The sequence below is a fragment of the Capricornis sumatraensis genome, chromosome 7 (genome assembly GCF_032405125.1).
Source record: "Capricornis sumatraensis isolate serow.1 chromosome 7, serow.2, whole genome shotgun sequence".
NCBI classification, from domain to species: domain Eukaryota; kingdom Metazoa; phylum Chordata; class Mammalia; order Artiodactyla; family Bovidae; genus Capricornis; species Capricornis sumatraensis.
This window is the reverse complement of record NC_091075.1, coordinates 22,452,861-22,466,117: the sequence shown is the minus strand read 5'-3', so window position 1 is coordinate 22,466,117 and position 13,257 is coordinate 22,452,861. Positions and strand designations below refer to the sequence as shown.

General features: G+C 43.4%; 1 protein-coding gene across 2 annotated transcripts in view; it reads right to left on the bottom strand.

The window, feature by feature from the left end:
* The window catches only part of PPA2 (inorganic pyrophosphatase 2), a 98,691-nt gene extending 85,863 nt beyond the window's left edge, over positions 1 to 12,828 (bottom strand). Inside the window, exon 1 of one of the 2 annotated variants that reach the window (XM_068975178.1) lies at positions 12,648 to 12,828. In XM_068975178.1, coding sequence (XP_068831279.1) covers positions 12,648 to 12,828 — 181 coding nt within the window. The remainder of the gene's footprint in view (positions 1 to 12,647) is intronic. The other variant, XM_068975179.1, reaches the window with a different exon arrangement.
* Between the last annotated feature and the right edge of the window lie 429 nt (positions 12,829 to 13,257).

Below are 13,257 nucleotides of genomic sequence, written 5' to 3'. Positions count from 1 at the left end.
GTTCTTCGCATCAGGTGGCCAAAGTACTAGAGTTTCAGCTTCAGCATCAGCCCTTCCAATGAACATTGAGGACTGATTTCCTTTAGGATAGACTGGTTGGATCTCCTTGCAGTCCAAGGGACTCTTCAAGAGTCTTCTCCAACACCAAATTCAAAAGCATCAATTCTTCTGCACTCAGCTTTCTTTAAAGTCCAACTCTCACATCCATACATGACTACTGGAAAAACCAGTAGCTTTGACTAAATGGACCTTTGTTGGCAAACTAATGCCTCTGCTTTTTAATATGCTGTCTAGGTTGGCCATTGCTTTTCTTCCAAGGAGCAAGCATCTTAATTTCATGGCTGCAGTCACCATCTGCAGTGACTCTGGAGCCCAAGAAAATAAAGTCTCTCACTGTTTCCATTTTCCCCCATCTCTTTGCCATGAAGTGATGCAACCGGAGGCCATGATCTTAGTTTTCTGAATGTTGAGTTCTAAGCAACATTAAATGCATTAAGATTCTTAAATGCATTAAGATTCTCTAAAGTGGGTTTAAAGATAGGTTCTGGTATCCCCTGTTTTTCAAAAGTTTGGTTTAAGCCATTTCACTTTTATAAAAGACCTATATTAGTGCCTGTTTTTGCTAACAACAACAACAAAAATCCAAAGAGGATTTTAACTTTTACAAAAAAAAAAAAGAAATGAAACTAGCATTCAGTGTGTTTTCAGCAGCTGTTAATGGAGGCATCAAGCAGCCCTGAGCAGTGAGACTGTGGCCAGGCAAGCTTCTTCCCTGGGAACTACACTCAGCATCCCAGCAGCAAGTTGCCAGAGCTCTGAACTAGGTCCGTGAGCCCCTGTGCTTTCTCTCCATTTATCTTGTGCATTCGTTAGCAAGAGGTCTCCTAAGGTATTGCTTCTTTAAAACATTTCAGCTGATGGATAATTTCATAGGACCACTCCACTTCTAGATAGAGAAACCTGTGCTATCTATCCTGCTGCTGCTGCTGTCACTTCAGTCATGTCCGACTCTGTGCGACCCCATAGATGGCAGCCCACCAGGCTCCCCCGTCCCTGGGATTCTCCAGGCAAGAACACTGGAGTGGGTTGCCATTTCCTCCTTCAATGAATGCATGCATGCTAAGTCACTTCAGTCGTGTCCGACTCCTAGTGACCCCATGGACTGCAGCCTACCAGACTCCTCCACCCATGGGATTTTCCAGGCAAGAGTACTGGAGTGGGGTGCCATTGCCTTCTCTCTGATCCTGTCTAAAATGAATGGGGTAATCCATACTACACCTATGAGCCATGGACAGACTTGGTACAAGCAGCAAGCACTGTGGCAGCATATGCCACCTTTTAAAGACAGAACTGAAGCACACATCAGAAACAGCCCTTTCTTAGAGCCTGAGAATAAAGCAGTGATAATCTTGGGGGCAGGAGGAGAAGGGGACGACAGAGGATGAGATGGCTGGATGGCATCACTGACTCAATGGACGTGAGTCTGAGTGAACTCCGGGAGTTGGTGATGGGCAGGGAGGCCTGGCATGCTGCGATTCATGGGGTCGCAAAAAGTCGGACACGACTGAGTGACTGAATTGAACTGAATCTTAGGTTAGAACTTCATTATCTACAGCTCAGACTGGTTGTTTCTTTAGAATTATAACCAAGTTGTTGCCAATTTACTTTTTCAAATACTGCAATATATTCATATAGTTTTTAATTTATAATATTAGAATATTATCTACAGATTTCAGCTCTAAAAGGTAAGATTAGTTCATCTGACTGCAATCTAATCCCTTTAAATTCTCTATTGGCCAATACTTTACAGCTTTACTCCTTGCTTCATCAAGACATAAACAGTATTTCTCGACTCAACTAACAGGCTTTTTCCCTTTCTTCATTCTTTTTCCTAATTTTTTATCTTCTGCACTTACATTTTTTCACTTCAAAGCTGATAAAATGTTCTATAATCCTATTGAGTTTTCCATGCTTTTCCTGTTAGTGTATTTCCTAAAGATCAGAAAAGCCTCGATTGCTTGTTAAGCAGATCTCATAACCTAGTTAATCAGAATCATAAGGAGAGAAATCTGGGTATTTAAATTATTAGTAAGCATGCGAGTCAGGCAAGTTTAAGAAGCATTGCTAGATGTTGATTTTTGGTCAAGCAGAATCTTACAGATAATTTCCTTTTCTGTTCAACTTCTATTTTGAGTTGTGTTTCTAATTTTCTTCCTTCCTTAGTCAGTCATAATCATACCTATCAATTATTCAAATGTCTCACAGCTTCCACAGAAACGATGGAATTCTCTAACCAAATAGCTCCCTTTGGAAATCATACTTTCTGCTACAATCTGGATTGGATGCTTTTTTGGCACCTTGAGACTCTGCTTTGTTGGTTTCCAGCTTAGATCTGTTTTCTGGATTCCATGCCTTCAGCTTTGTTTGTTTTACCTGTTTTTGCAAGAGCACATTCCTAACTTGTGTAGTGTAAGAAAGGAGGCATGGGAGGTAACTCTCCAAAGTCCGTAAATGCCTGAAATGTCTTGATTCAGCCTACACCCCGGATTAATGGTTGCCAGGGTAAATTCTAGAAGGAAAACGATCTCAGAATTTTGGAAGCGTTACTCCAGTCTGGGTTTTCAGGGCTGCTCGTAGTCAGGTACCAGTTTGTTCTCGGTGCTCTGCACGTGGCCTGTTCTCCCCACTTCCCCGCCTCCCAACCCCAGGGACTCTCAGGGTCTTTATAAAAGCCTCTGTTTTCTGAGTTTTCACAGTAAAGAGTCAGGGACTCAGAGCACTTGGGTACTTAAATTCTTAGATCTCTTTCACTATTCCTTTGAAAATTCTTCATTTTGTCTGTCGTTTCCTTCTGGAACTCATAGTATCCAAATCTTAAGACTTCCTAGAGTAAATCTCTATGTCTCTTCTACCTTTTTTTTTTTTTCTTCCTGCTGTCTCTTTGACATTTGTTCTACTTTCTGGTAGATTTCTTTACCTTATGTTCTAACTTCTCTGTATCAGCTTTCTAGGACTGCTGTAACAAATTATCACACTCTTGATGGCTTAAAATAGCAGAACACCAATTTACCCACTACCCCTTCTATGGACTTTTGTGTCTTAATCAGATTTTAATCTTCAAAAGCTCTTGTTCTTTGACTGCCTTTTCTTCATAGCCTCCTCTTCCTTCTTAATGGGTGCAATCGCTTCTGAAATCTCAGTGGATACCTGTGTGACTCTGAAAAATTCTGGTTCTCCTTTCTTTTTTCCCATGTAGTGTATAAGGTTTTCTTAAAATCATTCATTCAGTAAATACTTACTGAACACATACAGTATACTAAGCACTGTTTTAGGTACTAGATATACAAATTCCTTGCTTTTGTGGAATTTGTATTGTGGTCAGGGGTTGGTGCATAGAAGCAATGAATATACTTTTAACTTGATCAGGTATAGGGCAAGAAAAGAATAGCGGAAGGAGATAATATTTTATATGGAAATGCCAGGGCAGCGGAATGAAGCGAGGAAGAGGTTCAAGCAGACGTCTAAGGAGGAACACTGCATATGCGGAGCAAGCGCAGAGGTGCGGAAGCGAGAAAACGCAGGGCAGCTGGAGAGACCAGGAGGCCAAGATGGCTGGAGCACGATGACCAGAAGGAAGAGAGGCAAGCAAAGCCTTCAGTGACGAAGCCCAGGATCCGGTCACACGGGACCTTGCAACAGTAAGAGCAGAAGCTGGCATGCTCAGACTTACATCCCATGACTTCTGGTGGAAAGCAGGCTTCAGGAGACAGTGGTGGAGCAGGGTGAAGAACCAGGGGGCCCCTGCAATCAGTCAAGTGAAAGATGTTGGTGACGTGGATACAGGAGCACGGGTGGGAGCGGAGACAGCTAACTGTCTTCTGGATACATTTCAAAAGCTGGACTGAAGGGACAGACTAGTAACTAGATATAGGGTAAGAGTGGCCAAAACAATGTTTCCCAAGTTACTGGTCATAGGTGTGAAGGCAGAAATAGCTGGGTAGGGGTGGGGGACAGGGAGTTCTGTTTTCTACACATTAACTTTAGGTTAACTTCTCGGACATTTCAGTGGAAATACACAGTACATTTACCGCATGCGTAAATCTTGAGCTCAGGAAGAGACTAGGGCTAACATTACAAATCTGGGAGGCAGGGGTCATCTACAGCAAAAGCAGCCAACAGAAACTCTGGCCCACAGGCCAAATCCAGCACAAGGGCTGTCCTTACTTCTATAAACAGCCTTTGGCTGGAACATAGCCATACCCATACCTTTACTCGCTGGTTGCTTTTGCCCCACAACACAGAGTTAAGTAGTTTGTGAGGGACCACCGGTCTTGCAAAACCTAAACTATTTACTATTTGGCCCTTTTCAGAAAGGGCTTGCCAACCCCTGCCCTAGAGAGAGAAAAGATAGATACATGTGCAAAGTACTGAGTCCTGGGCCATTTCAAAGGTTAGAGTTCCGATCAGAGAGTCCAGCAAAGGGAGCTGCTGATGGAGAAGCTATCGAAAGAAGATAAAAGAAAGTGTTGTCCCAGGAGGGAAAAAAAAATTTTCAAGGCAGAAAGAGGGTTAGACTGTGAAAATACTGTGGAGAATTCACCTGGGAGGAGAATTTTCAGTTGATTATTAAATTTGCCACATGAAGGTCACCTTTCGACAAAGCAGTTTGGTAGATAACAGCAGCAGTGAGGAAAACCTGTCTGAAGGTGACCCCTGACAAGCTGGTCTATAGTTAAGAATAAAAGACTAGGAAAGGCTGGGGTGTGTGGGAGAGGCTGGGCAAACGGCCAGCTTCCTGCGAAGACGCGTGCTTAAGAAGCCAGCTGTGACAATGGCACATCCCTGAGTCAGAGGGACAGCAACACCATCAGGCTGTCCTGCCAATCTCCAAACACGTCCTTCAGCTTCTGGGGAAGGAACCAGTCCATGGCCTAAGCCCCAGGCATGCACAGGAAACACCCATGTGCCTGCCACTCCATAATACAACTTAAACGGCTCCTCCTGTGTCAAGCTTCACGTCTCTCTCTCTCTCACCCTCTCTCCCATATATCAACATGTCCTCAGACCCTGAGGTTCTGCAAAGCAGCTCAGCTTCCTCTGAACTACAGACCCTCAGCACACAGACTTAAGTCGGGACTTCCTCTGGGCCTCTTCACCAATAACCACACCTCCATGTGCTTTTTCTCCCTTTATAAATATTCTGAAATCACCAGCTCTAATGGCTCCTTCTTATCTGTTGTTTCAGGGTTATCTTTTTTTATGCACCTACTATCACTTTTGGATATTTATGAGGAGAGAGAAAAACAAACGGGAGTTACCCCCACCACCTTACTGTGGTATTTCACTTTGTCAAAAATCAGACTACATACCTACTAGGCATTAGCTAACAAATTCTATCAGGCCCATCAACATATGTTCAGTTCAGTTCAGTTCAGTAGCTCAGTTGTGTCTGACTCTTTGTGACCCCATGAATCGCAGCACACCAGGCCTTCCTGTCCATCACCAACTCCTGGAGGTCACTCAGACACATGTCCATTGAGTCGGTGATGCCGACCATCTCAAGCTCTGTCGTCCCCTTCTCCTCCTGCCCCCAATCCTTCCCAGCATCAGGGTATTTTCCAATGAGTCAACTCTTTGCATCAGGTGGCCAAAGTACTGGAGTTTCAGCTTCAACATCAGTCCTTCCAATGAACACTCAGAACTGATCTCCTTTAGGATGGGCTGGCTGGATCTCCTTTCAGTCCAAGGGACTCTCGAGAGTCTTCTCCAACACCACAGTACAAAAGCATCAATTCTTCGGCGCTCAGCTTTCTTCACAGTCCGACTCTCACATCCATACATAACTACTGGAAATATATTAGATGTTGCCAAACAATGTCAAAATTTTACCTTCAGCTGGACTGAAATAAGATTTCATTCTATCATTTTGTAAGTTATCTACATGTTTTTCTCTTAGAATAGCAAGTTGTTTCAGAATGAAAGTTCACTTAGATCACCAAGTGAGAAAATCAAATGGACTGCAAAGCCTGTATCTGATTATATGTATCATATACATCAAATAGCTACATGTAGGCCAAGTACCAACATACTATCACATATGATTACTAAAACCATTTATAGACATTCTTACTGGAAGCTGTTGCAATGACAAAAACCAAATAAATACAGTTAATATTTCTCTATCCACAAAATAACCATTATGTTCTATTATGTTAATTCAAGTTCTATGATATAGGCAAAATTAAAAAGAAAAAAGGTTATAAGAACTCATATATTTAAGGCTCAAAACACACCTTTTGTGTAGTACTCACTGTAAATTTTATTAAGTCCAGATGTGTGGTACATTCAATGGCAGATTCCTCCTACTATTCAAATGATGTACTTAAAGGAAACATATAATAGTTTCAACATAAACATATGCTTACTATAAATGATAAAACAAATTTATTGTTTAAAAATTGCATGATTCATTCTCATGCTAAATAAAAGCAACTGGAATTATCTATGGAATTATTTCTCTAAGTGAACCAGTCACCTATCCCACAGTAACAAAAATCCAAATTATGAAAAGCATAGTTTCTCCTCATCCTTTCAGAAAACTTAAAAAAATTTAAATAATGAATTATATGTTATGAATGAAAGAAACACATGCAGACTACCAAATGAATACTGGCATACAATGTTATGTCTCTAGTCCGATACGAACGAGTCTTACTTCATTATGATTTCACAACTAATTCAAAAGACTGCAGGTCATCAGTACCCATTAAAACTCCTGAGACTTGGAATTAATAAATTGGGACACAGTCAAAGTATCCAATTATATCCATATCCCACCGTTCTCATCCTTTATAAAATCTAACAAGAATTTTGGTCTAGTGTCTTAAAGTCAAAAGGGAAAAATAAATAATACATATTAAACATTAACCATCACAGAACTAGAACAAATAATTTCAAGATTTGTATGGAAATACAAAAAACCTCGAATTGCCAAAGCAATCTTGAGAAAGAAGAATGGAACTGGAGGACTCAACTTGCCTGACTTCAGGCTCTACTACAAAGCCACAGTCATCAAGACAGTATGGTACTGGCACAAAGACAGACATATAGATCAATGGAACAAAATAGAAAGCCCAGAGGTAAATCCACACACATATGGACACCTTATCTTTGACAAAGGAGGCAAGAATATACAATGGAGTAAAGACAATCTCTTTAACAAGTGGTGCTGGGAAAACTGGTCAACCATTTGCAAAAGAATGAAACTAGATCACTTTCTAACACCGCACACAAAAATAAACTCAAAATGGATTAAAGATCTAAATGTAAGACCAGAAACTATAAAACTCCTAGAGGAGAACATAGGCAAAACACTCTCAGACATAAATCACAGCAGGATCCTCTATGATCCACCTCCCAGAATTCTGGAAATAAAAGCAAAAATAAACAAATGGGATCTAATTAAAATTAAAAGCTTCTGCACAACAAAGGAAACTATAAGCAAGGTGAAAAGACAGCCTTCTGAATGGGAGAAAATAATAGCAAATGAAGCAACTGACAAACAACTAATCTCAAAAATATACAAGCAACTTATGCAGCTCAATTCCAGAAAAATAAACGACCCAATCAAAAAATGGGCCAAAGAACTAAATAGACATTTCTCCAAAGAAGACGTACGGATGGCTAACAAACACATGAAAAGATGCTCAACATCACTCATTATTAGAGAAATGCAAATCAAGACCACAATGAGGTACCACTTCACACCAGTCAGAATGGCTGCAATCCAAAAATCTGCAAGCAATAAATGCTGGAGAGGGTGTGGAGAAAAGGGAACCCTCCTACACTGTTGGTGGGAATGCAAACTAGTACAGCTACTATGGAGAACAGTGTGGAGATTCCTTAAAAAATTGCAAATAGAACTACCTTATGACCCAGCAATCCCACTGCTGGGCATACACACCGAGGAAACCAGAATTGAAAGAGACACATGTACCCCAATGTTCATCGCAGCACTGTTTATAATAGCCAGGACATGGAAACAACCTAGATGTCCATCAGCAGATGAGTGGATAAGAAAGCTGTGGTACATATACACAATGGAGTATTACTCAGCCATTAAAAAGAATTCATTTGAATCAGTTCTGATGAGATGGATGAAACTGGAGCCAATTATACAGAGTGAAGTAAGCCAGAAAGAAAAACACCAATACAGTATACTAACACATATATATGGAATTTAGAAAGATGGCAATGACGACCCTGTATGCAAGACAGCAAAAAAGACACAGATGTGTATAATGGACTTTTGGACTAAGAGGGAGAGGGAGAGGGTGGGATGATTTGGGAGAATGGCATTCTGACATGTATACTATCATGTAAGTATCGAATTGCCAGTCTATGTCTGAAGCAGGATACAGCATGCTTGGGGCTGGTGCATGGGGATGACCCAGAGAGATGTTATGGGGAGGGAGGTGGGAGGGGGGTTCATGTTTGGGAATGCATGAAAGAATTAAAGATTTTTAAAAAAAATTTTATATCTAAAATCTTCAAAAAAAATAAATAAATAAAAATAAAAATCAAGGAAAAAAAACAAAAACATTAACCATGTACCATGCATGAGACACTAATAATCTTTACAAATATGGTATCGTTTAGCTGCCACAGCAATTCTATAAAATCATCAGTGCTATTCCCACTTTACAGATGGAGAAATTGAGCTAAAGGAAATCAAGTGATGCCCAAGGTAGTCAAGCCAAGCCTACAACCTATTTTTCTTTTCCATTTTAAAAAAAATTTTAATTAGAAGATAATTATTTTACAATATTACAAATTATTTCTGCCATAAATCAACATGAACTGGCCATAGGTATACATACTTCCCCTCCCCCTTGAACCTCCCTCCTGTCTCCCTCCCCATCCTGCCCCTCTACAACCCAAGTCTTTTGACTATTAATCTAGAACTCAGTGCTTCCCATATAGAATTCTATGAAACTCCACAGTTACTAAAATGTCAACAAATGTTCTGAGAAACAGGGGCTTTGGGATTCAAAAGTTTGGGACAAGTTACGTTACATAAAAATTTCCAAGAACTTTAATATGCACACGGTCACTCCCCAACATAATAAAATGGGAAGTGGTTTGCTAATTTAATAAACCATGAAGCTCTTCCTTTAAAGAAAATCTAGTAACACACCATGGGATGCTTGTGCTCAACTAAGCAGTTTGGAAAATGACTTTTTCCTATCTCCTCTTTCCATGGTTCAATAAAATGAAGTAGTGAGAGGTTCAATTACTCACACAAGACCCCACAAAAAGTAAATTACAGGGCCAAGAGGCCTCATGATTACCACCAGGATGCTCTTCCCCATCACCTTGTCTCACTTCAATACCATTCCTACAAGGCTTAACACCAATTAAAAGGGAAAAACCAAGTACTGCATCTATCATTTCTTCTAATCCTTCTGAATCGTGGTAAAGAGAACCATTTACAGAAATGAAATTCAGAAAAGCCTACCTCCCAACTTCACTAGTATTACAGAGGCTTGGGAAATATTTGGACATGTGGGAAATGATTTCACTGCTAAACAATACTAAACAACATTTTTCAAAAAAAGTGGTATACTGATGCTCTTCTTTGAAGGGAGAGAACTGCACCATATCACTGCTCATGGATACTGCCAGAGTACAAATATCCAATTTATTTATCTTTATAAAGAGTATACTGCTCAGTTTCCCGCATACCCCCTAACACCGGAGGGACTTCATTTCACTTTGTCCTACCCCTTCCAGCAAACTGTAAACTGTCCTGGGTCAAGGACGCCATCTGGCGTTTAATCGAGGAATTGTTCAACCCAACAATCCTCGATGGCTATCTCACCACCTGGCCTCTCCTCCAAACTACTTTACTTCCTTCTAATTTTTGCCCATCAACCTCAGTAAAATCGTTTTTCTTCTTTTCTGTCAGTTATTTCAACTGAATGAGATATAAATATAATATTTTATATTTACATAAAATATATTTTATTTGTGGCATTCCAGCTATAGAAAAGTCATGAGTCTGAAACACACACAGGAAGAGGTCAATATAGCCTCAGAAATGCCTAACAGATAATGTTAGGAGTATCTCTTAGTCATCCCCTCCAGGGAATACCAGCACTAAGGAGGGCCTTGAAGAGCACTGGGAGATCAACTGCTTTCTTTCACAGCTACAGACACTGGTCATGTAGGAGATGATGCCACCGCCTGCCAACAGCACAGAGCAAGTTATTGTAGAGCCAGAATCAGGGCTTAGGGCTCTCCATTCCAAAGTCCGTGCTCAGCAGGCTACACCGCATGCTCCAGGATCCTTCCTCAAGGCTGTTTTTTTCTCAGCCAACATTCAAATAAAATATTTTTCAGTGTTTTTATATTTTCCTTAAGTAATTATATTGATATTATGAATCTCTTGGGCCCATAACTAAAATTTTCTCAGTGCCACATCTAACAGGTCCAGCACACACTTCATAATTTATTACTGTATTTATAACAAATCTAAAATACTTTCACCATTTTAGGAGTTAGACAGCTTCTATCTACTTTGAAATCTGCCAATCTGTAACACTGTTACTATGGAAAGCTATTCCTCAAACCATCATGTTGTAACGTTCTGCAACAATCCATCAGAAATTTGGGTCTTCCTGTTAATGGTTCCTCTCTACTTCATTGCTGCTGCTGCTAAGTCCCTTCAGTCCTGTCCAACTTTGTGCGACCCCATAGACGGCAGCCCACCAGGCTCCTCTGTCCCTGGGATTCTCCAGGCAAGAACACTGGAGTGGGTTGCCATTTCCTTCTCCAGTGCATGAAAGTGAAAAGTGAAAGTGAAGTTGCTCAGTCCTGTCCAACTCTGTGCGACCCCATGGACTGCAGCCTACCAGGCTCCTCCGCCCATGGGATTTTCCAGGTGAGAGTACTGGAGTGGGGTGCCATTGCCTTCTCCACTCTACTTCATTAGCCTTGACCAAATAAGGATGGAAAAGAATATGGAGAAAAGCTTAAAGAAAACGGGAATTTTAGTATCAGCTGCCTTATGACCACGTGCCTGTGTGCGCATGTGCTCAGTTGCTCAGTCGTGTCCGACTCCTTGCAATTCCATAGACTGTAGTTCACCAGGCTCCTCTGTCCATGGGATTCTCCAGGTAAGAACACTGGAGTGGGTTGCCATTTCCTGCTCCAGGGCATCTTTCAACCCAAAGACAGTAACCACAAAACTATGCAAATTGAGTCTTCTCTCCTATAAAATACGCCTCCACCCTAGGCTCAAGTTGGAAACGTGTAAACATTTTGTAAATTACAGATATCAAAAATGATCACAAGTATTAACAACATAACATATTCTAGACGCTGTGACTAATCTCTTTGCATACACTATGCCATGTAATTCTTACAGCCCTATTTTACATATGAGAAAAACCAAGGCTCAGCAAGTTTGGAAACTCATCCAGGATCACAGAGTTAAGAGCTAAAGAATCCAGATTCGAGCTGAGACCCAAAGTCTCTAGAGTTGGCATTCCTAATTGGTGGGCGGTAAGGCAAGGCCGCAGAGAAGGCAATGGCACCCCACTCCAGTACTCTTGCCTGGAAAATCCCATGGACGGAGGAGCCTGGTAGGCTGCAGTCCATGGGATCGCTAGGAGTCGGACATGACGGAGCGACTTCACTTTCACTTTTCACTTTCATGCACTGGAGAAGGAAATGGCAACCCACTCCAGTGTTCTTGCCTGGAGAATCCCAGGGACAGAGGACCTTGATGGGCTGCCGTCTCTGGTGTCGCACAGAGTCGGACACGACTGAAGCGACTTAGCAGCAGCAGCAGCAAGGCAAGGACGACTTTACAAAAAAAAAAAAAAAGGTACTATTCCCCTTGGGGCTCTCAGATCAGTGAGGGATGACAGCAACTCAGCCAACCTCGCTGCTTCACATCATAGCTAACCTGCACAGTGAAACATACAGGTGCAAAAACAAAAAAAAAAGAAAAGAAAAGAAAATGAGACTAAGGGAGACCTGGGTCTTTCCCATCTTAGCTGGCCACGTCAAGGTCCTAGTCGCTTCGCCCTCTGGATCTGCTCAATTTGGGGAGAAGAAGGAGTTACGTTGGAACAAACGAGGTCCTTGATCGTGGATCACATTCAAGGTGCAAACTCCCGAGTATAAATTCAGGCTGCTGAGAGAGCCTTCATCAGAGCCCCGCCCCATAAAAGAAGAACAGCTGGACCAAGCATCGCCGAAGCCCCGCCTGCCTCTCCAATCGCCAGCGGCCCTAGCCGGAGAAGCCTTGTTACGCCCACCCGGAGGGCGGGCTGACCCGGGAACTCGGTTCACCACAGTTGAATCCGGAACGCGGCGGGGGCCGGGCTAACGGCTGCGGGCCCAGGCAAGTGACGGCGGCTCCCGCTCAGGGTGACCCGGCGCGGCCCCGCCTGCCGCCCTGCGTCTCTGCACAGCGGGCTTGGCTCCCTTCGCAGGCAGCTCCCGCGGCTCGGCGCGGGCCCCCGCGTGCGGGAACGTGGCCTGGACCGCGCTGTGCCCGCCGGACGCAGGGATGGAGGCCACGCTCTCATCCCCAACCTCCGGTGCGACGCGCGGCGGGCCTCCCGCGAGCTACTTACTGAAAAAGAGGCGGTAATCGGGAGAGTGGGGCTGGCCGCGCTCCTCCGTGCGGTACAGGGCCATGGTCCGACGCGGCCCGGGCCCTGCGCTCGCTCCCCGCGGCAGGCGGGCGGCGGCAGCGGCGGCGGCGCCCACGGGCCAGGCCCAGCTGGTGCGCAGCAGCGGCAGCAGCGTGCGCATGGCGTAGACACTGGTCCGGCTTCGCGCGGGTGGTGCCGGGGGACCCGCCCGGCCGCGCGCCGGCACCCCCTACCGCCCGGAGTGGGCACTCCCAGGCGGAGGTTTGGAACCCCGCCCCCGCCACGCTGGCGGTGGAGACTGCTCCTAGAAATTAGAGCGCCTGGCAAACTGGCAGGATTGCACAAGGGTACCCGCAGCGAGATCGAGGTTCAAGGCCCACCACCCTTGAGGAGCTCACTGCCACTTATTAATGTATACATGCATTCACTCCTTTACTCACTCATCCAGACAGCATTTACTATCATGTTTATCATGCGTGTGTGCCAAGTCACTTCAGTTCAGTTCAGTCACTTCAGTCCTGTCCAACTTTTTGCGACCCCATGGACTGTAGCCCGCCAGGCTACTCTGTCCATGGGATTTTCCAGGCAA